The 22,701-nt window shown below is 44.9% G+C and overlaps 2 protein-coding genes across 3 annotated transcripts in view; both read left to right on the forward strand.

Annotated features, from left to right (window-relative positions):
- The window catches only part of LOC128722796 (serine protease filzig), a 32,183-nt gene extending 31,157 nt beyond the window's left edge, over nt 1-1,026 (forward strand). The window contains exon 8 of the mRNA XM_053816477.1: nt 862-1,026. Coding sequence (XP_053672452.1) covers nt 862-1,026 — 165 coding nt within the window. The remainder of the gene's footprint in view (nt 1-861) is intronic.
- Nucleotides 1,027-11,357: 10,331 nt separating this feature from the next.
- Nucleotides 11,358-21,407, forward strand: LOC128727154 (prohormone-3). Of its 2 annotated transcripts, none has more exons than XM_053821030.1 (6): nt 11,358-11,519; nt 13,868-13,988; nt 18,635-18,839; nt 19,338-19,386; nt 19,565-19,621; nt 19,755-21,407. In XM_053821030.1, exons 1-6 carry the CDS (start codon nt 11,358-11,360, stop codon nt 19,812-19,814), a joined length of 654 nt encoding a protein of 217 aa, XP_053677005.1. In that variant the 3' UTR covers nt 19,815-21,407. The 2 variants fall into 2 exon arrangements, with proteins under 2 accessions (XP_053677005.1, XP_053677006.1); XM_053821031.1 differs by having other exon boundaries at nt 11,379-11,519; nt 18,650-18,839.
- Nucleotides 21,408-22,701: the final 1,294 nt, after the last annotated feature.

Here is a 22,701-nt window from a genome sequence, read left to right on the forward strand (position 1 = left end):
AGTGGACGTGGACGTGCAGAACGACGTTCGCATTATTGATTGGGGGCTTCGGTTAATTAATTTCCGTCATCGTCGGAAAGTATTTCATTAGCATAATCAGCAAATATTGCGCTCCTTTCATCGCTGGCTAGCAGACTACCGGTCCTTATCGTCTGAGGGACGCGTTTTGATGCTTTTCGGAACGTGATTCTTTCGTAGGATGCGTCTTGATCGAGCTGATTGAAGGATTTGCCTGGCATGAATAATTTATGCGATTCATTCGTGGCTTTCATCACAACGCCTGCACGTTGTAAAAATACCTACGAAGCGCAGATATTGCACATTGAGTTTTAGAACTTAATTCAGTCCATTGGGGAACTATATAACTTGTTGAAAATCAAACAAATTGCTGTGAAGCTTTGAAGCGCCATCGAGCTTGATAGATTCTTGTTCGAATTTAGACTGCGCCGGAAGGTATGCAATTTGCTGCACTATCGAAGGATATTTGACTCGACCCGTTGAACGCATCCCTATCGCGCTGCATCACGCGTAATGACCCAACGCAAACAATTTGCTCCGCTTGCGTATCTCAATTGTTTAATGACGCACCCACACAAAGCAGGAGAATGATCTGAATAGATGCAATTACGCCTCTCATGAACGCGCGTACTTCCAACTGTCCGCTTCGTGTGCGTCCCACTAATTACCGAAATAAGCGCTTGTGCAAAAGCCCAGAGCGCCCGTTCGCACATGCAGCACGTGGGCGCCATCAAAACTCACGCCGGGGTGGGTGATAAAAATGACATTACGCTTATAATTAAAACGAATCGATCGTCAGCAACGCGCACCAAACTTTAATGTAATTAAATTCCATTTCCGCAGGGTGACAGCGGTGGCCCGCTGGTACTGCAGCGTCCCGACGGCCGGTACGAGCTGGTCGGTACCGTGTCCCATGGCATCCGGTGTGCCGCACCCTACCTGCCCGGTGTCTACATGCGCACGACCTTCTACAAACCCTGGCTGCGGAGCGTTACTGGCGTGAAATAACGATCCCACCCACGGTGAGCCGCTGGGCGGCAAATGCATGGTGCTAGTGTGTCTGTTGGATGCGTGCGAAAGGATGTGTGCACCCAGTTGTGAGTGTGGCTATGTGTGCTTGTGCCCGGTAGGTAGGCGTGTCTGTGTCGGCGAGTTGCTCCAGCAGTTCAAGGTTCGCTCGATGCTCGCCAGCTCACGGTGAACTTCTTCGAGCTTCAGGGTGCAGCTAGCGCGTGCACACACGTGTGTGGATGGTTGGATGCATGGATGCGTGTATGTGTGAATGGTGTCCCGAAGATCCTCCTCTCCAGCATCCCACGAAACCGGAACCCGAGCCTGGTGGTGCGAGTGAGCCGCGACGAAGCCACGAGATAGTGTGTAACACGTAGAAAGGATTAGGTTTAACCTGCTGCACATTAGGCTGGCACGGAATGCGGCGATGCAGCTGCAACCCAACTTGCATCGAGCGCTTGCGTTTCACCGACCGTGCATTAGCGTAGCAAAAAGGGAAGGAGCATGGAGGGGCGCGGGTGGACAAACAATCGAAAGCAAACAGTGCATTCGTAGGGACGAAAGGATGTGATTCGGAGTCATTGTTAAGCCTTAATTTATACTTATTTATTAAACTTGTTGTTAGTGGTTCAAGCTATTTATTAAAACTTGCAAAAAGGCACGCACGGAAGACAAAAAAACAACAACACAAATATATATTATACCTTAAGCTTCCGGCAGCTTCCGATAGGTGAGGTAAAAAGGAAGAAACGATAGGAAAGAAGTACGATTTACGAAACATAAAAAAAAATCAACAACTGTAAAGGGATGATGGAAGCAAAACAAAAATGGTGTAGAAAAACGATTATGTGATTATTTTAATTTTACATGCAAGACAAAACGCGTTACGGAACACGGAGTGGTTAAAATTGTGGAGAGAAAAAAAAACACACACACACACAAAAGTCGTTGTCGTTATAGAAAGAGTAAGCGCATGCTTTATTTTTCACGCCACCATCCGAACACGCTTGTTTACACGCTTGCTGTCCCATGCGTTACCGCAAGACGGCCAGCTACAGCTTGGCATGAAAAATGCATGCTAATTAACTTTGGATCATTCCAACTTCTTCGTTCGTTCGCGCGAAAAACTTGCCCGTTCTTCTCGAAAAGGGTGCGCCGCAACAGGTCGATCCATGGTTGGCACTCTCTCTCTCTCTCTCGCTCTCTCTCACACTGTTTTTCTCTCTCGGTTTGGCATTCAGGATCAGCAACCGGCGCCGTCCCGTCCGAGTGAAGTGTGTTTTGCATTAAAAACGCCAGCCCCGTTTACTTATTCACGACCACTTGGTGCTGAATAATGGACGGATGCCCATTTAAAACAATGTAACCGCCGTACGGATCCACCGTGCTGTCCCTTTTATCTTCACCGGACCGCCTGAACTGGACACCAGATGGTTCGACCAGCGAACTTTCCCCCCCGGGGGAGCTGTGGTTGAGCTTTCGTAAGGGGTTTGGCGCAAACACCGAAGGACCGACCTGTTGCGAGTAGGAATAATCCCGATAATGCAGTGCTCGGAGCAGCGCGAGCAGGCTATAAATCTGTCAGGGGAGCAAAAATGGAACGAAAAGTCGAGAACAAAGCATCGATCACTTATGCAACTCACCTTAAATCAACTGCTTGTTTGTGTGTTTTCTTCCTCGCAGCTTGCGTAAAGTAAGTATGAATTGAAAAACGAATGATCACAACTGGCCAAATGACACAAAACCAAACAAACATTCCAGAACGTCCTAGACTTTCATCCCAGCGCTCGTTCTCGTTGGTTGATCAACATCGAGATTGCTTTGATAATCGAAGCATGAAGTTCGCTTCGACTGCTCAAAGCGGTTCCAGAATCCAGGCTTCACGCTCTACTCTCGAGAACTCCGGTTGGCACACTACCCCACAAGTGGCCAATCAATTTTTAGCACCTTTTTATCATCGCCAGCAGCGACGTCTGCCGACGGTGCCGAACCCCAATCAAGTATCCTTTTCTTGCCCGAGCCCGAAATATTCAAATTCCCAGCCAGGATCAAATGAACCGTTAAGCTCCGGCGACGTCACCCGGGGTGCAAAGAGAATGCAGCCTGTGGCGGGATGGAACGGGGAATGGAAATTGCCATTTGGAAAAGGAACTCCCGGCGTGTGGGATGAGAAATTGTGCCTCGTTCGTGCTCGGTTGCCTGGCCAGCTGGCTCCTTCTGCATTGGGCTGGAGGGCGATCGCACAGACACGGTGCTCGTCTCTACTTCGAAACTTCACCGTGCAGCTTGAAATGCACACGAATACAGCCATGGATAAAACAATGGGAAACGCCATCGATGGAGCATGGGGCAATTTATAAATGCAGAGCTACCGATGCGGATGCAACCCAGGTGTTCGGCGGCAGGTTCGATTGTGGCAGAGCTTTAAAAAATCGAGATGCACTATCGTAGAAACGCAATTAAGCCCGAAATTGATTGCTAGCGATTAAACGTTTGCTACGTTTCGATTCGGTTCGATTTTTATGGCCTTTCAGGGGCGCAACGGAGTTGCAAATGAAATGCACCTTTTCCGCAAACGGAACACACGGCCGATGTTCGTTCACTCACTCAGTGGATTATTTATGCTAAAATAAACCCAAATTTACATGCACCCATCGAGTTAATTTCAGCACGCTCCCTCAAGTAGCGGGCATAAATGCGTTGCAGTAAATTGGCTTAAAATCTCAGCGAAGTCGCAAAGAAAATAAACCCTCAGCTCGCTCCCCGTTCCCGTTCGGTGAATTCCCAAGTCCCGGGACGCCATTTGCAACAAGCGCACAGCGTGTTTCGAGCGCAAAAACAACAATGACGTTAATGGTGCACGCCTTGCACCGGCTGGGAGTGGGTGGAAAATTTTGCATAAATGAAAAGTTGTGTCCACGCCACTCGAACTCGATACGTATCCTCTGCCACGAGAGCAGCGCGAAAACGGTGCTTCCGAGCACATAGTAGTGCCGGAATGGTGCAACCTGCGTTCGGAACACGGCTTGCTTGGCTTGTTTGTAAGAAACCGTTCGCGGAACAAAACCATCGAGTCGAAGCATCATTGAGAAAAACGAATGAAAGCTATCCGCTAACCAGCAAAGGATATATATATTCGGCTGTTCAAAGCTGGCTCTATGGCTCAACCGTACGGGGTAAAAGTTTGCCAAACCCCATCCGCACTCATTCTCGGATCTACGCTCCGCTGTTTGCTGTTACAATTTTCCATCCTCGTGTCGTCTTTCAAGGCGCAATGTTTCATGGTAAAAAAAGGAGAGAAAAAAGCGCGCCACTCGGGCTGGTGTTTTCCCATCTAAGAATCTCGCGCCACCTCTTCCGATAGCTTACCCGAGGGCACTTTCATCGGTTCGGATTTGCAAAAATATTGAACACAAAAACAGACCCCACGCGGGCGAACAAATAGCCCCCGAAATGGAGTACCGCCTTTCATGGAGCGTTACATCCTGCGAAGCGAGGTTTTCTTCTATATACTTTATTGCTTTTTTTTTCGCTACCACTTATCGAGAATCCGTCCGGGGAAATGATCCACTGAACAAAACTTCCCAACAGGCAAGGTTAACGAGTCTATTTCCATGCATCTCGACTGATGGTTCGCGCGCAACCATTCTGTGGAACATATTCCACTCCATTACCGTATACAGGCGCATTTTCGCTTATTAGGAAATGAAACAAACTTAAGTTTCCACGTATTGTTTGTCTATGAGCAGTTGAAACGGGCACGGTTTCGTTTGATGCTCTTGATCTTGTGGGTGGCGTAATAGTCCCCCCTAGTCCGCGCTCTCTAGATCGAAAGCATTCGTACATATATTAGCGAATGTTGGAAGTAATTTGCAGCCACTATCAGTAACGAGCAATCTCAAATTCCTCACGGTGGTATGCTTTGTAAATATTCATAGCGCAGTAGTAGAACCACGAAAGAGCGATTTAATAACGACAAAAACGATTCCTTCCCGTCTGCACCGAACTTGTAACGAGCTGATGCAATGTCCAACTGTTTGCTTTCCCACTTCTGCCGTTCCATCTTCAAAAGAACATCGCTTTTTCATCCAGAAAATACCCACGCTGACAGCTTTGTTTTTGCTCCAGTGCCTACTCAGTGCCATCAGCACTTACGAAATTTTATGTTTTTCCTGCCTCGAGGTGACGTAACGTAACGAACCGTCAAAGCGTGGCAACAATTCATGATTAACAAAGGAATTTTTTCTACAGCTGTTGATAGATAAAAACCGAATAGTTTTGGTTGCATCATAGAACCGTTCAGAACTATCCTAACGATGATAAGGATATCCTTGATGGTATATAAAACAATAAATTACTATTCGAAAGCAACGTTCCTCACAAACATGTTCAAGATGAAAATGCTTATTATTCCTACGATATCAACCGAAAGTTTTTCTAAATTTTTCATATACCTTCGTCATGATTATTAAATAGAACTGTATCTAACGTCTACAAATGAATTCTTTTAGTCATAATACAGTCTTCTCTTAATAAACGTACTATACATTCAAAGCAAATAGATGGCAAACTAAATGAAATGTATTAAACGAAAGAAAAGAATCGAGAAACAGGAGACATTCGATAAGTTTCTGATGATTTTCTTTTACTACAATACTCATATCTATCCGTATGAGATAAGCACGTAAAAGACACTATAATACGATAAACCGTGCTGTGACATTTAACGAAAAAAGGTCGGAAGTTAATGCGGTCGAATAATTTGATCGACCCCGTTTCCCTATTTCAAATTCCATATTCCCAACTGACTGAAGCTGCGGGCTGTCTCCCGGAGCGCTAGCGTGCTCGTCCATCGCAGCAGTCATCACGGCAGTGCCTGCTGTGTCGGAAAAGCTTCAGCTCGTCTCAACGGTAGCTTTCGTCGCGGTGGAGTATGCGCACATCGCACCATCCGGAGGCCAACGCTAGGCAACAACGAGCTCGGTCTGAGATGATAACCTTTCACATCAACGCACACCAGAACAGCGCCACACCGAATTCTGTTATTCCGCGGTAGATGAAAGAGCAATGATACGTTCGCCGTAGCCTTGCCTGGCCGGAAAAGAACGTCCAAATGGGAAGCCTTTCAATTACCCGGTCCAATACATTTTTTTTCGCCCCTCCGAACGAGGGCCATCCATCGGTTGCTGCTTGAGTGCCGAGGGGCAATTGTTTTTTTTTGCACAGATTCACGTATGAATTCGACCAAACCAGACTCATTAGGATAGGTCGTTACAAGAAAAATATACTTTTCTAGACCGAAGCCTTCCAGCAAATAGTTGCAGGATGCCTTTGACGTCTAATCTTATTTATCTTCACTTGATTTCTTATCTACTTTTATTTTTACAATCTTCTTATATACTTTTATTTAGTAATCCACTGCATCTTATCTATTACTCTTATTGGGTGTATATAATCAACATTTGATTACCCATGCAGTAGTGTGATCGTACAGACGCTTCTCAAGGGCTCTCACCTGCGACATCTTCAGAATTCGTCAAATTTTCTCTTTCATCATTAGAGCGAACACCTTCCAAAATCCACTTCGGGTAGGTTGGTGAGATTCCTAGGATAAGATTCCTATTACGCCCAGAAAAAAGTAAATTCTAAACAGAAATGGCAAACACCACCCGAAGCTAACTGCAATCGTCTCACGTTCTGGAAGCTTTACGTGTTGGAAAGCTACTAATGGTGGTCTAAAAATTTGTTCTAAAAATAAAATTGAGATATAGATATTTTTGAAAAGAATGAAGAATCAAAACATATTACAGTAATTGTAACGTTGTAGAACGAAAATCATGAAATAGTTGTTGAAAAAAAAGGACTCCCAACACACCGAATAAAATCCGACTCTCACGTTCTCTCTCTCCCTTGAGCTGTAAGCTTCCGGCCGACGCGGTTGTTTCCTGCAATTTTGACCCTCTCGCGGTGCTCGCTCACTCTCCGCAACGATATTCGTTAGACGGTGGAGCTTTCAGGACAACCTCGGCGGACCATTTAGCTCCGGAAGCCCTTACCAGCGGCAACCAGTTCACTCTTGACCGTGGGAACGCTCGCTTGGCAGAGCGCGCCGAGAAACAGGCCATCTAACCGAAGAACGCGTTCCCGCAAGCGAACGCCAGCTAACGCACAACCCCAGATCGTTTGACCCGTGCGAAATTCGTAAAGCAACGTGCCCCGAAAGGCCCAAAGCCCAAGGTGAAAGGTAAAACCCGTGCCAGTGCCGTTAATCCTTAGCATCCTGGGACGAGCTTCCGGCAGGACGACGCTCCCCTTTTCGTGCATCCTCGGAACGCCCTCTTTGCTGCCCTTGACGGAGGAGGATATCCTATTTCGTGCCGAACGAGTGTTTGTAGCGTGCGTGTGGTGTCGTGAGTGCAGCCGCCGACCACGTGCGAATGCGTGCGTGCCTGTGAGTACGTGAGTGTGTGCGTCGATTCCGCCAAGGAGCAAGTGCGTGTTGTTAGCGCCTGTTCCGGCTCAAGTACGTCGTAGCTTTCGTATAGCGCGGTTGAAGCACGAGAAAGGTGGTGATTCGAAGAATATTAGAAAAACAACACACGCGATTCAAAGGTGAAAAGCAGTGGCAGTGAGCTAGTGGCAGAAATACAAGGAAGTCGGTGAACGTTGTTGTTCGTCTTCTCCGCGAAACTCAACAACCCAGCGCAACCTTCCGGCAGCCGTGTTGGCGTGACTGGAAAGCGGCACCATTACATTGGCAAGAAGGTAAAGGACACGCAGGATATTGCGCGTTGCGTCTGGATAAACTGTAGACAGGTGGCTGACCAGACACGACGGCTGAAGATTACTGTGCTTCATAGGCCACAGTAAACATGACCCACATCACGAAACAAATGTGCCCCATACTGAGAAAGAAGCTGGTAATCTGCGACGGCGTTATGCAATGGGGCTTTGAGGAGGCACGAAGTGGATGCTTGTGACCACATGAACTCATTCAAGCAACCCGTCGGTGGCAGTATTTAAATTATTTAAATCGAGACCTCCGTTCCCGCAGTGTATGTGTGTTTTTTTTCTTTTGTAATTAAAAATGCACCACCGCTAGGGCTTTTTATGTCGATGGTTGGGTTTAAATTTATAATTAATGTTGGCATTTACAGCCCACCGGAGCAAACTGAGGCTAACTGTATCGAAAGCCTATCCACACACAAAAAATAGCAAACTGTGTACGTGGAATATGATAAAAGCAAGGGCATGGTCATGTTAATTTTTACAGTTCAAAAAGGCTGTTGGGAAATAAATTATAGATATTTCAGAGACGGTAAAGTGTTGCAGATGATTTCAAGCGTTACATGAGCATAATCGATGCATTACTTAAAAGAAAAAAAAAACTTCGCCAATTGATACATTTGAAGCGATTTGTAAGGTGAAGTTACAACAGCGTAAAAGATGATAATTATCAAAAAATTGCAGGAACTTAGCTAAACATCCTTCTGATGAATTATTGCAAAGCAGTTTACCTGACCAATCTTGCAGTAGCTTGAACGTTGAACACGCGATACTCTTCAATGAATATCCGCCACTACGAAGCATGACTGGACAGTTCTTTTTTCTTCCTTTTCTTCTCCATTTGCATTCCTTTCCACGCGTCGTTAAGAAACTCGCAAGTCTCGTTTTCCAGCCATGATAATGGAATGAGGAAAAATCTCTACGTTGACACACCATTATTCATCAAAAACACACCTTCTCACTTGTTGATGATATGGATTATGCTTTTTTTGTGATGCTAACATACCTCCTACTCACAAAGTCGTTATGCTCCATTTCTTTTTTCACGCGCAGTGTGATTGATGAGTCGGCACACAGGAGGAGCCCATTTTTCTTTTGAGAATTCTCGCTATGAGAAACAGATTAGCCCTCAGCAAACGTTTCTATTCGACCCATTCATTTTATTTATTAGAAAATTGAGCAGAACATCATTCTACAGTATGATGAAGTTTATGAGTTTTTTTTAAATTCATTTCCTTCAGGAGCATTGTCCGAATAAATCACTTACATCTTTTCGCCCATTTACACCGTTACCTATTTCCCAGCTCTACCCTTTTTTTGTCTTACCAGCAGACCACCCCGAGCGATTGCAAAGTTTCCATGGAATATAACTTCCTTCCGACGTTTATTAAAAACTGCAAAGATTGCTATACAACTACCAGGAGGCATGCTAAAACGATTCCAAGGCTGCTAGCTTCCGGTTCCCACAACCTTATACGACGCCAGCAACGTGCGGTATTAATTTCGCCGCCATTCATTTTCTATTTCACTCCTCGTACGGAAGTCAACAAATAATCATCTCAGCAGGACTACGATCCTGCATGGATGGGGTGGTTTGGTGGGGTATCAGTCAGTGGAAGAAAGAGGTTGGCTGTAATTAAAATACTCATGCGTCCTGCCATATAGCTATACGTGCCGTGCTTTCTCACCCAAGGTGCTAGTTTCCGTGTGTTGGGTTCCTCCCCCAGAAAGCTCCCCGGAGGAACGTTCAATTTTATTCACTTCCTTATTGCGCCTCGGAAACCGGGCACCGGGTCGTTAGGAGAAACTTACGCCGCAGGAAATGAGCGTTTGTATTGCAATGTTCTCTAGCCTTCACCGATCAGCAGCAGGGGCAATAACTCATACGTGCTGTACCTTATTTAGCCACCTACTAGTGCGTGTGATTTTGTTTTTATAAATCTCTAAATTACACACCTTGCATCATTAACTCGTCCCTCAGCGGAGAAAAGTTTTCCAATAGATTCTGGTGTTATTCACGCTTGTTTCCGAGCTAAAACCACCGAAATGCTTCTCCCAAATCTACGAACGGGTAACACCAGCAATGATGCACGCAGAAACGCAAAAACTTTTCAACATGTCAAAATAAAAACAATAAAACCATATTCCCCACCAGCAGTAAAGCATCCTTGTCGTCGTTGGTTTCGGGAGCGCTTTTCCGCATGACGTGCGCAAAAATTTTCCCCCATCGCTTGCCATGCATCGGCCAATGTTACGAATCGCGTCAACGTAGCAACACACGTCCATTGCCTTCGTGCAAGGTGCGGCTCGTTTGTTTGAATGTCATTTCGAGTCCTGGCGGGTCCTTTACGTTGGTACGGTCGTACTATCGTCGGTTGCAAAAGTTGATTTTTTTTGGTATTTTATTCAAAAAAAAAAGAGCGTCCTAGCGTTTTTTTCCCTTTCTTCAAGCGACAGCACCACTTGCATTTGGTAGCACTGCAGCACAGTTCGGATAGAGAAAGAGTGTGCGAGTGAGAACACGGGCAAAGCGAAGAAAGAACAGAAGTTACGGGTTGGTTGGGAGATTCAAGTTCACTGAGTTTATGGTTGGCCGTGTGCACTTGAACGGGCAAGTAATTTGCATACATTCCGCATAAATACCTGCCACGACGGGTTGACACTCGTTGCCACGGGCTCAGGAAAGCGTTTGCGCGGTGTCGGGGAAATAAATCTACGGTCCTTGCAACGTGAACTTTGTGTTGAAAAGGAAGGTAAAAAAAAGAGCGATTCCGAAGCGACTCTCCATGCAAAACCACGCGAATGTACGTGCTGCACTGCCACAGTGACTTATCATGATTGATGGACGTAGATTTTTGTTAGTGTAACGTGAATCAGCCGCTTCAAAGTTTTGAAACGTTTCACCCGTAAGTGAACGCAAAATTGCACCAGAAAGGTGCTTGAATCTGAGTAATGGTAAAAGCTCTTTCAACTTAAAAATAAAGTACAAAGCACAGGTTATAGAGCTCCACTAAGCGTATCTTTATATACGTAACTCTTCTTTAAATTGAATAGTTTCACTAAAAGTTGCAACTTCTCGTGATGTTTTCATGGTAGCACAAAACATTCTTCAGTATTCAAGACTGACCAACTCTTAAGAAGTGTTCTGGTATCGATTTCTTCAAAATTCTTTCAAACTAATGAACTCTAAGCTCAAAGCTCATAGTACGACTTAGCCTTAAATAGGAAATCCAAAAACACTTAGCAGTTATAGTGACATATTTTCTAAGCAAATCAAAACCTGTACAGCATTTCGAGTGCTATGACACCTCTATTCTTTCGTTAACCTTTACCATTTCAAACTTTCCATCGCGAAAATAACGACGCTTTCTTAAAATTCTCGAGTAAGCTTTCACTTCAGGTCAACAGCTTTCAAGCGCTTTCCATTAGCAACGGCTCTGGTTACTTCGATTGATGTTTACTTTACCGATATTTCGAGTGCTTTTGCCTTGTTTAATGATTTCTCGCTCGTCTCTCGTTCTTTCAGCGTTATTATCTTCAACATGAAATCTCCTGCCCTGTGGATGGCCATCGGTGCGATTCTACTCCTCGGCGGAAGTGTGAACGCATGGGGTGGACTATTCAATAGGTTCTCGCCGGAAATGCTAGCAAACATGGGCTACGGTAGCCACGGAGGCTCTTATCGACCGCAATCGTTCCTCCAGGTGTGTATAAAAAAATATTAATATTGATATTTCTGTTCTGATGATCAGATTTCATTTCATATCGAAGAAACTAGTTTCCAGTGACTTCTTATTAAAATAGGTGCAAAATATGTCCCTCAAACATCGACTGAATAGTTAAATATGTATAAAGTAATGATTTTTATACTTCAATTCTTTTTCCTTCAATTGTACAACGTTACGTAATGATTGTATTAACCAAAAACTCAGGCTTTCACATAGGCAAACCAATGTAAAATTACACAATCACTCCATAAATCGAGAGTTTTATTAATATTTATTCATGTAAAAATAACCACGCACCACGCTACCTGCATCATTTAAAGCAAAAAGCATCTAAATGTCACAAGATTGGCCTTATCACTACAAATCTGTTGCGATACGTGCCATATCGCCACATGTGCCACAAGCACATCGGGGAAATGCTAACCAATCATCCAATGAATTAATTTTTCCTTCATTTGTTTACCGTTCCCGAATCGATATTTTATCATGTTTTCTTCCATATGATTACAACAGGCTTTTCATGCTCACTACCATTGCGGGTGGGGTAGAATAAACATTTACACAGGGACCGAATCAACAGAACAACAACCGCGATCCGAGGGAACGAGCTCATCGACCGCACGTCCAATAAAATGTGATTGCCATTTGGCGCATTTTGTGTAACATTCTTTCTTTCTTTGTGCCCATGCCCATGTTTTGCTCCTTATTTATGCGGAACACCTTTTTTTATGTCGACCGGAGGGATGTTATAAAAGAGTAGAATAATATCTCCCGTCCCGACTGGTCCCTACTTGTAATTGGCTCAATAAAAACGAATGCCGTAGGAGCTCTGTTTGCCCATCGCAGGTAGACAAATGAAACGATTTCCTCCCACAATAGGTGCGGTTTATATTGCTATCGTAACAATCGTGGCATGTGAACAAAAACTGAATGATTTATCGCTCTCCTTTTTCAACAAAAAAAATGTGTTATACCTGTACAATCATAAGCAAATGTTTTAACATACAAATAATGGTTCGCTTAAGTTAAACTGATCTTATTTATATAACGTTTCAAAGCAAGCACCAAATCGTATGTCCAAATTGGATCGGTTTTTTAATCAAAAGTTCCTTACTCAGAAACAAATGTTCTAACTTCAATTAGTAGCCACGCATGGCTCAAATATTGCAATCAGTTGTACCCATGCTTTACCATCCGTGACTGACAAATGAGAGCAGAGCAACTTTTCCAGCTCCCCGAATTAGCTCCGCCAACCGGAGAACATAATCTCTCGCACCGGCGGTGGTACCAAAGCTAGCGGAAAACGCTTTGTTTCACGTTCGTTGCCCGAGCCCAAAACTAATTACACTATCACGCAACGATTTTCAACTTTTCGTCACGATATCGAATTTCGAATCAACCGACCGGTGAAACTATACCTACGACCCACAACCCACCCAAAAGTGGGAGGAGGGCATCGCGGAGGGTAATAACATTTACATGGTAATTTAATCAACCACCGAACTCCATCCAACCACTCTCGCTCTAACGTAAGCGTCCTCGCTCAGCTTTTAGGGGGCCTTTTGCCGGCGTGTGATGCTGCAGGAAAACGCTTTTCCGACACACGACCCCAAAAACGATTGCCTCATGGTTCGCATTTTCGGGTGTTTCAAAAATTCCGCATCAACCGGAGCCACCGTGGCCACTTTCATTATCTCGCCGAGAGTGTCGTGATGCAAATGAAGCGCAGGGGAAAATTGGGCTCGGGAAAAAAAGGCACCCGACATGGGGCCTCATATTACAACGCAAATATCGATCACTTTCCGAGCGCTAGGGACGTCCAGGCGGACGTTGGAGGTTTAATTTCATTACACCCTTCAGCTCGTGCGATGGGGACGGCAAATTCTAACAAACGGAAAAACTTTACTCGTTACTTATTTGCGAATGCCGGAGCCTTGCGGTTAGGCAACAAAAAATGGCACCTCAATCGGAATCAAAGGTCAACCAATTCCACTTGAAGAATTTCAAATGCCCCGATTTGGGTATTTTGAAACTTCTTTTTATTGAACAAGTTTAATGAGGCGATTCCGCGGGACCCCTTCAGAGGCATTTTGTGAGCGTTTGAGCGAATAAATAATTACACACTTATTTTTTTTTTCATGTGCATTACCAATCAAGCTAAATTGGTTCATGCTCAATCGCACCGGTGTAGAATGGTTTCAAATTGTCATATACCATCCGAAATTGTTTACACAATCAGGCTCTAATCAGCCACCCGACGTGACGGACGAAAGCAAAATCACCTAACGCCAAGTGGCCTCCCGTGTCTGTTTTTTTCCTTCCAGAACGAGATCCTCGATGAAGAAAAGCAGAGCCCACGCTACGAACCGGACGAGTGCTATCCTCGAGCGTGCTCCGCCAACGAGTACTGCTGCCCAGGATTTATCTGTATAATCATAGACAACGGTAAGAGCCGGCAAGACAAAGCGTGACGTGTTCGCATTTGTGTCGTAAACGACTTCCTTCCTTCTGTTATCCTTTTGTTCTCTCTCGCCCGTGTCCTTCCACACTTCTTTTCTTCGCTGTCTGTCTCGGTGTGCTTCTTGTGTAGTCGATGTTGCCTTTCCGATCTTATACTGTAGCTTTCTTCATGAGAAATCCTATCGTGCTAGTAGTGGTCAATGAGCATCCGAAAACCGGAAGGATGTAACTTTGAAAAGACTAGCCCTGAATGGCTTCAACAAACGGAACGCTAATGAAAATACTAACCCACTTTTAAAATGGCTTCATTACAACACTTTGACTTTCCCAAAAGACTGAAACTCAAAGCAACCAGATAATCACACGAGAAATGTGCCTCAATACAATTTATTTCCAGCCATTTATCGAGCAGAAATCCTGGGGAACAGTTTACGAACTTTTATTTCCCACGGGAGCCGCTGGCTTCATTGTTGCTGGCCCATCTCTGATGCGCCTCATCAGCACACCATTGTAAATGTTAGCTCAACTTTGGTGAAGCCTTTCACGAACCGAGCAATAGCTCATAATTGCATTACGCTAAATGACGCCAGCGAGCACCTTTTCCACAAAAGCGGGATGAAATCGTCGTGCTTCGTCGCGTTGCCATGGCAGCCGGAGCCAATTTCCATCCACCATGGGGATAAGTTGGCTTTGGAGCTGGGAAGAAGCCTCGCGACGCGCGACCGAACGCGAAGGGTGAATTGATTAAAATCCCCTGAACAGAAGGCTTCCTGCACGGAAGCCGGGCGCACCTCGTTCGGTGCGTGGGAAGGCTGCGGAATTAAATTGCGACCATATTTTAGGCCTTCACGAGGCACAAGCTTTTCCGACTATCCGCAAGAACGGGCTGGTGGGAAAAGTTGGATATTAATTTTGATTCGCGTTTGCACATTTAAGGAATGCGTGGGAGAACCACCCTCAACTAGGTGATGCTAATTCCGTTGCTATATACATTGGCGATTAGATTATTGGATCAATTTAGTACGCCACTCTCTCGCCCGATTCCGTTGCACATGGGCTGGATTTAGGAGGATAAAATGGGATGATAAATTTACGTTCCGTTGTTGACCCTTATCCCTTGTCACTGTTGTTTTTCTTTTTCTCTGTTGTTCCAACGCGGCTCTAGTGCTTTCAGACGATACGCTTCCTTTGTGTCCCTACCTTGTTCAGAGTCGCCCTCAATCTTCTATGTTATGACAGCTAGGTATTATGTGTTGTACATCGTTCTCTCATTTTTTTTGTCGGAATTTAGTTCCATCCAAACCACGAGACGTTTTCCCTGAAAGCTGCCACCCAATGCACGTCAGCCTGCATTAAGCCTTCATCATTTAAGAACCCTATTAGTGAGAGACCCACTGTGATTTACCGGGGCTCGGGGTGTCGGGATTGGAACCGATCGAGCTGCGGCACCGAAAGACCGGTCTTAGAATATTGTTTGCCCGTCAAACCGGTGCCTAGAAAGGACTGTAACTCATGTGTAGTCTGTCAGCGTAGTGGGCAGTAACGCGCTGAGGCTCGCAGAATCATCGCTGCGAAAGGTGATAACCCGATAATGCTTCGGCGTTGGTTGGTGAAAGTAAAGAAATTGGTCGTACATCAGGATAAGGGAATTGATTTCATCGAAGATGAATGGTTGACGGAATTGAGTACGTGGCTGGGAAATAAATGAGAAGCTTTGAAAGGTGAAAATAATGCGTAAATTGGGTGAATACATATTTTCATTCCAAATCAACCTTCAAGTACCGAGTAGCTTTGATGGGTTCATATGTGGTAAAATTGGATTTGGAAACAATACCCTACGGATGCAGTCGATTGGGTGATCTGACCTACGCATATATTTACATGAAATAAGAACCGAAATGAGATAACAAAAAATATCGATCGATTCATCATCCTAGCTCCTGCAAGTGCATGTATGTGTGACTTCATAAACGTTATGCGCCAAAGCGAGGGCACTGCTGAGGCAGTAAAGTTGATTTTGATCTCCAGCCTTTGGGCTGGCGAGGGAAAGAACACAACGGCTAAAAGAAATACACATACACACTCGATTTACAAACATGCGATCCGCCGCTTTTCCGCGGGCAAATCGAAATCATCTTTCTTCTCTACGGCCAAAAAACACCCCCCAAAATTGCTCGTACGCCTGCTCGTCTCATGTAGGCAGTACTTGTACGCGTATGTGAGTTTATTCGGCACAAAGCACAAACATGACCCCAGTATTGCGGTGGTCGCTGCTGGCGCTTGCATGCTGTCAGTTACTGTCGACAGGACGAACGGTTAGCCGAACGGCAGCCGTACGAGAACCATACGAGAACCAAGCGTGAGAAGCTTGGGCTGAATGTTTTATGGACCGTTGGCGTAGGACGAGCTCGTCACAACCGCTCCTCGCAACAAGGCCCCGAAGGGGCTTTTAATTTTCCACATCCTCATCCCTCCCACTGGAAGAGAGGTTCGGGTTTTCATTTTTTTTTTGTTGTTTCCTTTTTTACGTTCTCCGTCTCTGGGGCTTGCACGTCGCAGCTGTGCGATCTCCCCATCAAAAATTGTGCCATCATACGGGACGCTTTGCAGCTTTGCAGCGGCGTGTGTGGTTGTTGTCAGAACGCCAACCATCTGCCTACAGGCCCTATCGATGAGCAGTGCCAGCAAACGCGACATGTCCCTTGCGAGGCGAACGAACGAACATCTCACGGCGTCAACTCACGCTAACCCTTACGGACCGCAGCTCTTAAGAGTGCCGTTCGACAAGAGCCATCGTGAAAAATAAAGCAACGATCGGGAAAAAAGCAGGCAAAGAAAAACACACACGCCAGCTCCATTTCTTTGTTCTGCCCTTTACATCCGAGTGTTGTTTCCTGCAGGGGGCAACAACAATGCACTTGGCATTATTTTGTGGTGCGCGAGGACGGAAACAGTTCTATCATACCCGCCTTGGAGTTTACAGCAACGCGAAGGCCCCGATCATAACTTGTTATGGGACGTATTTTATACGCTACGGTCAGGAGACTCATGGTGGGTTTGTTTGATTGTGCGAGGAAAGACACCGTAACGGAAAAAGACAATTCACATTGAGTGGAGCATCGATTGGTTTGTGTGGACAATTTTATTGCTTCCAGTTCCGGTTCAGTTACGTATGGGAGAACATTTCCATTACCTGATAGCAGCTGAGAACGAACGATATAACTTTTCTGAGCATGCACGTGAATGGTATTCGCTATAGAGTATCACAAACGCAGCTGAAGGGCTGGACGCAGAGGTTATTCATAACCAATGTGGCATCAATAAATTGCACTACTATACTTTCTTGAAACATTTTCAAAACTTTCGCTTCCCACTGAAAGGGTCAAATATCGGTCAAACGTCTGGCAATGGGTTTTCACTCCGAACGCCTATGCGAATGATGTCACATTTTCCACCGTGGTAGCGAATGACGCAACCTTTTTGGTTCTCTTTTATTTTATTTTTTTCTCTCCCCCTCTCTCTCTCTCTCTGTGCCATTCAATCGATCGGAGTTTTGCTATCTGCCCGGAACGGTCAACAAGAAAATGATCAATTGCCAGCGTGATAGCTGTCCATCCGTAGGCATCGCAATCGGCTAAAAATATCATAGCTCACCTTCGTCACCAGCAGGCACCAGGCGCCTCCATCGCCAAGATCAGTTGACGGTGTGGGCGTGTACCTTTGACATTCGCTAATTTCCGCCATCATGATTGATTGTCTTTTCCCTTCGAAACTATTTCTGCTTTGATGAAATGTCGTTTAAGGCGTTACGAGATGATCACGGAACATTTGGCTCGCATAAATTGAGCTTTCCAACGCCATACGAAGTGTATTAGCCTTCATGTATTACCCAAAATGCAAATGCAATTAACATTCTCCCAGTGTCATTCATTCTGATGCTAAGTAAAACAGATTTCTCGTTAAACCTTGTACTACAAATGATCTGAGCGTGACCGTGTAAGTTGTATTACGAGAAAAATCGCCCGAAGCACTCCCTAATCACTTTAGGTGAATAATGAATTTTAATTGCGGTGATTAAACAAATTTAAAATGCGGCTCGCGTGTGAACCCCTTATCTATTTTACGAGCCAGCCACGATGCTACGACGTAAATGAGTCTCGTAAGAATTATATATTCATGTTACTTGTGTAAGCTAGTGACATTGTATGGACGTAGCACCAATTAGATTATGCATTAAGTGCCAATTAGATTCATGCATTCGTACATCATCTGAACTTATCTGTCTCTATCTAGTACACCTGCTTTTCTAATTACATCCTTCCGTTTGCCACATCCTTTTGCTATCGCATACTGCTCTCTCTATCTCTTTCTCTTGCTTTCTCTGTCCGTTTTTGCAATACTCTCTCTCTCTCTCTGTTTCGGTGTAAATTGTTGTGCCTAGATCGTGCAAACGTTTGATGCGCGAATCGATGTTGTTGTCCACCGGAAATCCTCGCAGAATGAAGGAAAAACTAATCGAAGCCATTTTCTCTCTTCCCATATTTTTTCGACCGCCCATTTCGCATGGCCAACTGGCCGCTTGTTTTACTAACCCTGTAAACGAAAACGAACGCAAAACAACACACAAAAAGTTTCACCTTTTTCAGTGAATGGCGCGTGCATGCCGATGTACGGGCGCAAGTACGGGGAGCTGTGTAGGCACGATTCCGACTGCGAATCCGGGCTGGTGTGCGACATTTCCGCCCTAAGCGGGACCAACGTGTGCCGACCACCATCCATCGTGGCGAAGCAGTACGGGGAAGATTGCATCACTTCCAGCGACTGTGATATTACACGGTAAGTGGACCGAACGAAAGCTGAAATAATGAGGTTTTTTTTAACAGAAAGGTTAACTAATTAGCTTCATAACAAAAGGAGCACGAAAGCTATATCTTCCTTCATGTATAAATAGCAAGAGAATAATAAATAACGCATTGCTCGAATTAATATGAAAAAGAGATCTTAAACTCACTAAGGCAGAATAACAATAAAGGAACTTCTGTGCCAGCTAAAGCACAATTAATTATAACCACCTTATGAACGTTTTAACATCAGACACAACATCCAGTAATCAACCTGCCCCGTGATGGGATAATCCCCTTGAGTAACAGATTAGCCGACAGATCACTTTGGTTGTACTATACCCGAGAAAACGCTACCATGGTCTCGTTTAGGAATGATGGAAACGTCGATAAACCAATCCCAAAAACCGGTCGACTGATCCGAATCGTTATCCTTCTTCTTTTCTTCTTTTGCTCACCTCGCCCACCTACATGCATTGGCCTCACACCGCAGGGGATTGTGCTGTCAGGTGCAGAGAAGACATCGGCAAGTGCCTCGCAAGGTAAGGGGAGTTTTCTTTTCAACTCATCAAATCATTTTCCTCACCAAAGGAACCGTTGGGAGCCATTTCAATTAACCTCGATCACATCTCCTGAGGGGGTAGCCGCCCCTAATTGTTATATTTGCCATCCTTATGCAACCATTAACTCTTTTTCGTGTTCTTTCCCGCCCTTCCAAAGGTTTGCTCGTACTTCAAAGACCCACTGCTCTGCGTCGGAACGGTTGCCGCCGATCAGGTAAGCGTGCCGTCTGGCGGTGACGTATGGATGACGAACAGAATTTTATTCCCACCCGGCAACCACCGGGAACAGCCCTTGTGGCCATTAACCCCCCGAACCGTTGCTTTCTTTCCTCCCACCAAACGCTCAGGTGAAGCACCAGATCGAGCATACGGCCGGCGAGAAGCGCATCATCTACAGTAAGCACTAAACGTATCAGAACACAAAGCATGCGAACTCCGGACCCGGAAAAACCCCGGAAGGAAATGGGCGGTGGGAGGGGAGGGGGGGAGTTATCGCGTAATCTCTGGAATAGCTAATAAAGATCCTTCCAACACATCCCACGCACCACGTACGCATGCTGAAAGCGTGCAGAAAGTGATCCACTCTCTTGTGTTGTAGCGATTAGTGATTGGTTTTGCGTTAGGTTTGGTGAAAAAACCACCGCATCAGGACTGATTTTCCCCTAATGAAAGCAAAAAAAAACAAAAAGAAATGAAGCAACATAACGACATAACTGAAGCTGAAAATTAACCATGCACTGGAATCGAGTTATCGGTTTGCCGGTGGGAGGTGGGAGAAAATTAATCAAACAATATCAACTGAACTGTAGCAAGCCGAACGATGTGAGGGTGCATTAAGTAAGTAGCGATGAGCAGGAGGAACGAGAGAAAAGTACCTACATGCGAGGGAAATGAAACAACATTCAAACACATATCCAGCAGCAAGCAAGCCAGCTAGTGCATTTCAGACGAAATCTATCGGAACGAATACATATCAATGCGCACTTCAAAGGGCAATTTTACAATTTTATCGTATAACATTTTCCGCTCCCCGTTCTGGCGAGCCGGACGGGAAAGCAGAGCACATCAATGGCATGAGTTACACGATTAGTTAGTATCAATACGCACCTTTCGGCTCTTGTAAAAGCTATCCAAACCTCTGGCTCTCTCCGACGGAGACAACTGAATGAAAGCGATGGTTAAGGATTGTGCAAGTTCTGCCATTGCGGGTTGAAAAAGCAACTAAGCCGGAAGGGTGGTTAACGAAAATATATCACATGTTTTTATCAATCTTTCAACGTTCCACTGTGATTTGGCGCCGAGTGTACAGTCCACACAAGTTACGTAACGTAAATGTAATCTTCTCTTCTCTTCTCGATAGTCCGCTAGCCACACACTTTTGCTCGTGGCGTATTTGCAGCTGTGTCATGCTCCATTCGTCCTAGTTGTTCAAACCCGTTGGCTTGTATGATAGCGCTTGAGAGGTGATATCGCGAAGGGAAAGAAAAAGTGGAAAAAAAAAACAAACCAAAAATACACAACCAGGAAGCTAGCTTCACCGTTTTCGTCCATTACAACAAACAATTACTACCAATGCATAATATTGATTGAAAACAATACAATAACATAACCTTGCTGATATAATCGGTTCTTATGCAAACAATACATATCGTTATACATGAATATAAATATATATATATAAATATATACACATACATATATACATACTATTACAAAACGTTATATCATGGAAAAGAGTATCAGCTAAGAAGTCAAATCCAAAACGTTGCAAACAATCCGCTCTAGTTTAAGAAAGTTGAGGGAATGAACAGACAAAAAAACCGCTGGTAGTAGTGTTGTAAGTTGGTAGAAGTGAATGAAAAACTTACTCCCAGGAAAAAAAGCAGAAAAAAAGAACAAAATAAAGGAAAACTATTTGAGAAAAAAAAACACACAACACCTTTACATAAATTCATACTGGCTGAGGCATTTTGAACTTTTAATCTTCTACACATACACACAATTAATGTAAAGTTTCCACGGTGAGTTACAGTTCGCGAAGGCAGGCAGGCAAAAAGACCTACAGATGAGGGACGAGGACCTCCGAGGAGACCACAGACTGTGGGTCGCCCGGGAGGAGGGTAAAACGTAAATTTAAAGTTCCACTTGCACAAACGAACGATCGAAGAAGTTATGGTTGAATTCGACGCTAAGAAAGTTAAAGGCAAGCAAACGCTGTTCATATTATGTATATCCTACTAAAAAAGAAAACCCCTCTGTTCTACACGTTGTCGCAAAGGAGAATTCTTATGAAAAATTTCCCATCGGTACTCTCTTTCAACCGGATAGAGGACGGTACATCCCAAAGACAGTTGCACCTTCCTCGCCCCGTTCTGGTACCGGGACCCCATTAATGGCGGTTTCATTTCCGATTGGCCAATGTGGTTCTCAAGTGAAAGAGAAGAAGAACCTGCTAAAAATCAGCATACGCGTTTACTAAACATCATTCAGCTAGTGTCCGGTTGAGACAGCTCGTACAACACCAGCATTACGCCATCGATTACAAATATTTCCATTCGAAAACGACGCAAAAACGAAACGCGGGCAACCGGAGCTGATTTCCGCCCAATCGAAACGAAACGGTCCATTAAGGGGGCTCTAGGCCGAAACGCGCTAGCGAGTGGAGACCTTTATTTCTCGTTCAGGCTCGATCCGGTCAACACGTGCGTCCGTTCGTCCCCTTGTTGGACGCGTCCGTCCGCGGTACCGGGCACGTGTTATCGTGCCCGATCAGTCCATTCGGTTCGAACGGCATCGATTTCCCATCTCGATACCAAATTCCCACCAGAATCGGCACCAAGCGTGGACCCGGCTAGCGAAGGAGATACGCAACGGATGGCGCATCCGGATCGAGCCTGGCCAGCGAGCACCGCGATAAGGAAGCATCCTTAGACTATGATCATGAGTGAGCCCTTCGATTGAGACAATGGTTGAGATCAAACGACATATCAGTGTACAAATATACTACGCGCACGCAAGCATCCAGACTTTTGCAAAACTTACAAGAAGCTGTTTTAAGGGGAGGAAGAAAAATAAAGGATAATATGCCTAACAAACACGATACATATCAATACACCTACATGCAGAGCAAACGGGCCAGAGCATAACGGTAAGAAAATGCAAATCAAAACTACGATTCTATTCGAACGGCTTACAAGCAAACGGACGCGAACAAAAAATCCAGGAATAGAGAAATACCAGCACAGTGCATACATATCAATAGCTAAGCTAAGACGTGACTAAAAAACGGTTTAC

This window comes from Anopheles nili, chromosome 3 (assembly GCF_943737925.1).
Source record: "Anopheles nili chromosome 3, idAnoNiliSN_F5_01, whole genome shotgun sequence".
Classification (NCBI taxonomy): Eukaryota; Metazoa; Arthropoda; class Insecta; order Diptera; family Culicidae; genus Anopheles; species Anopheles nili.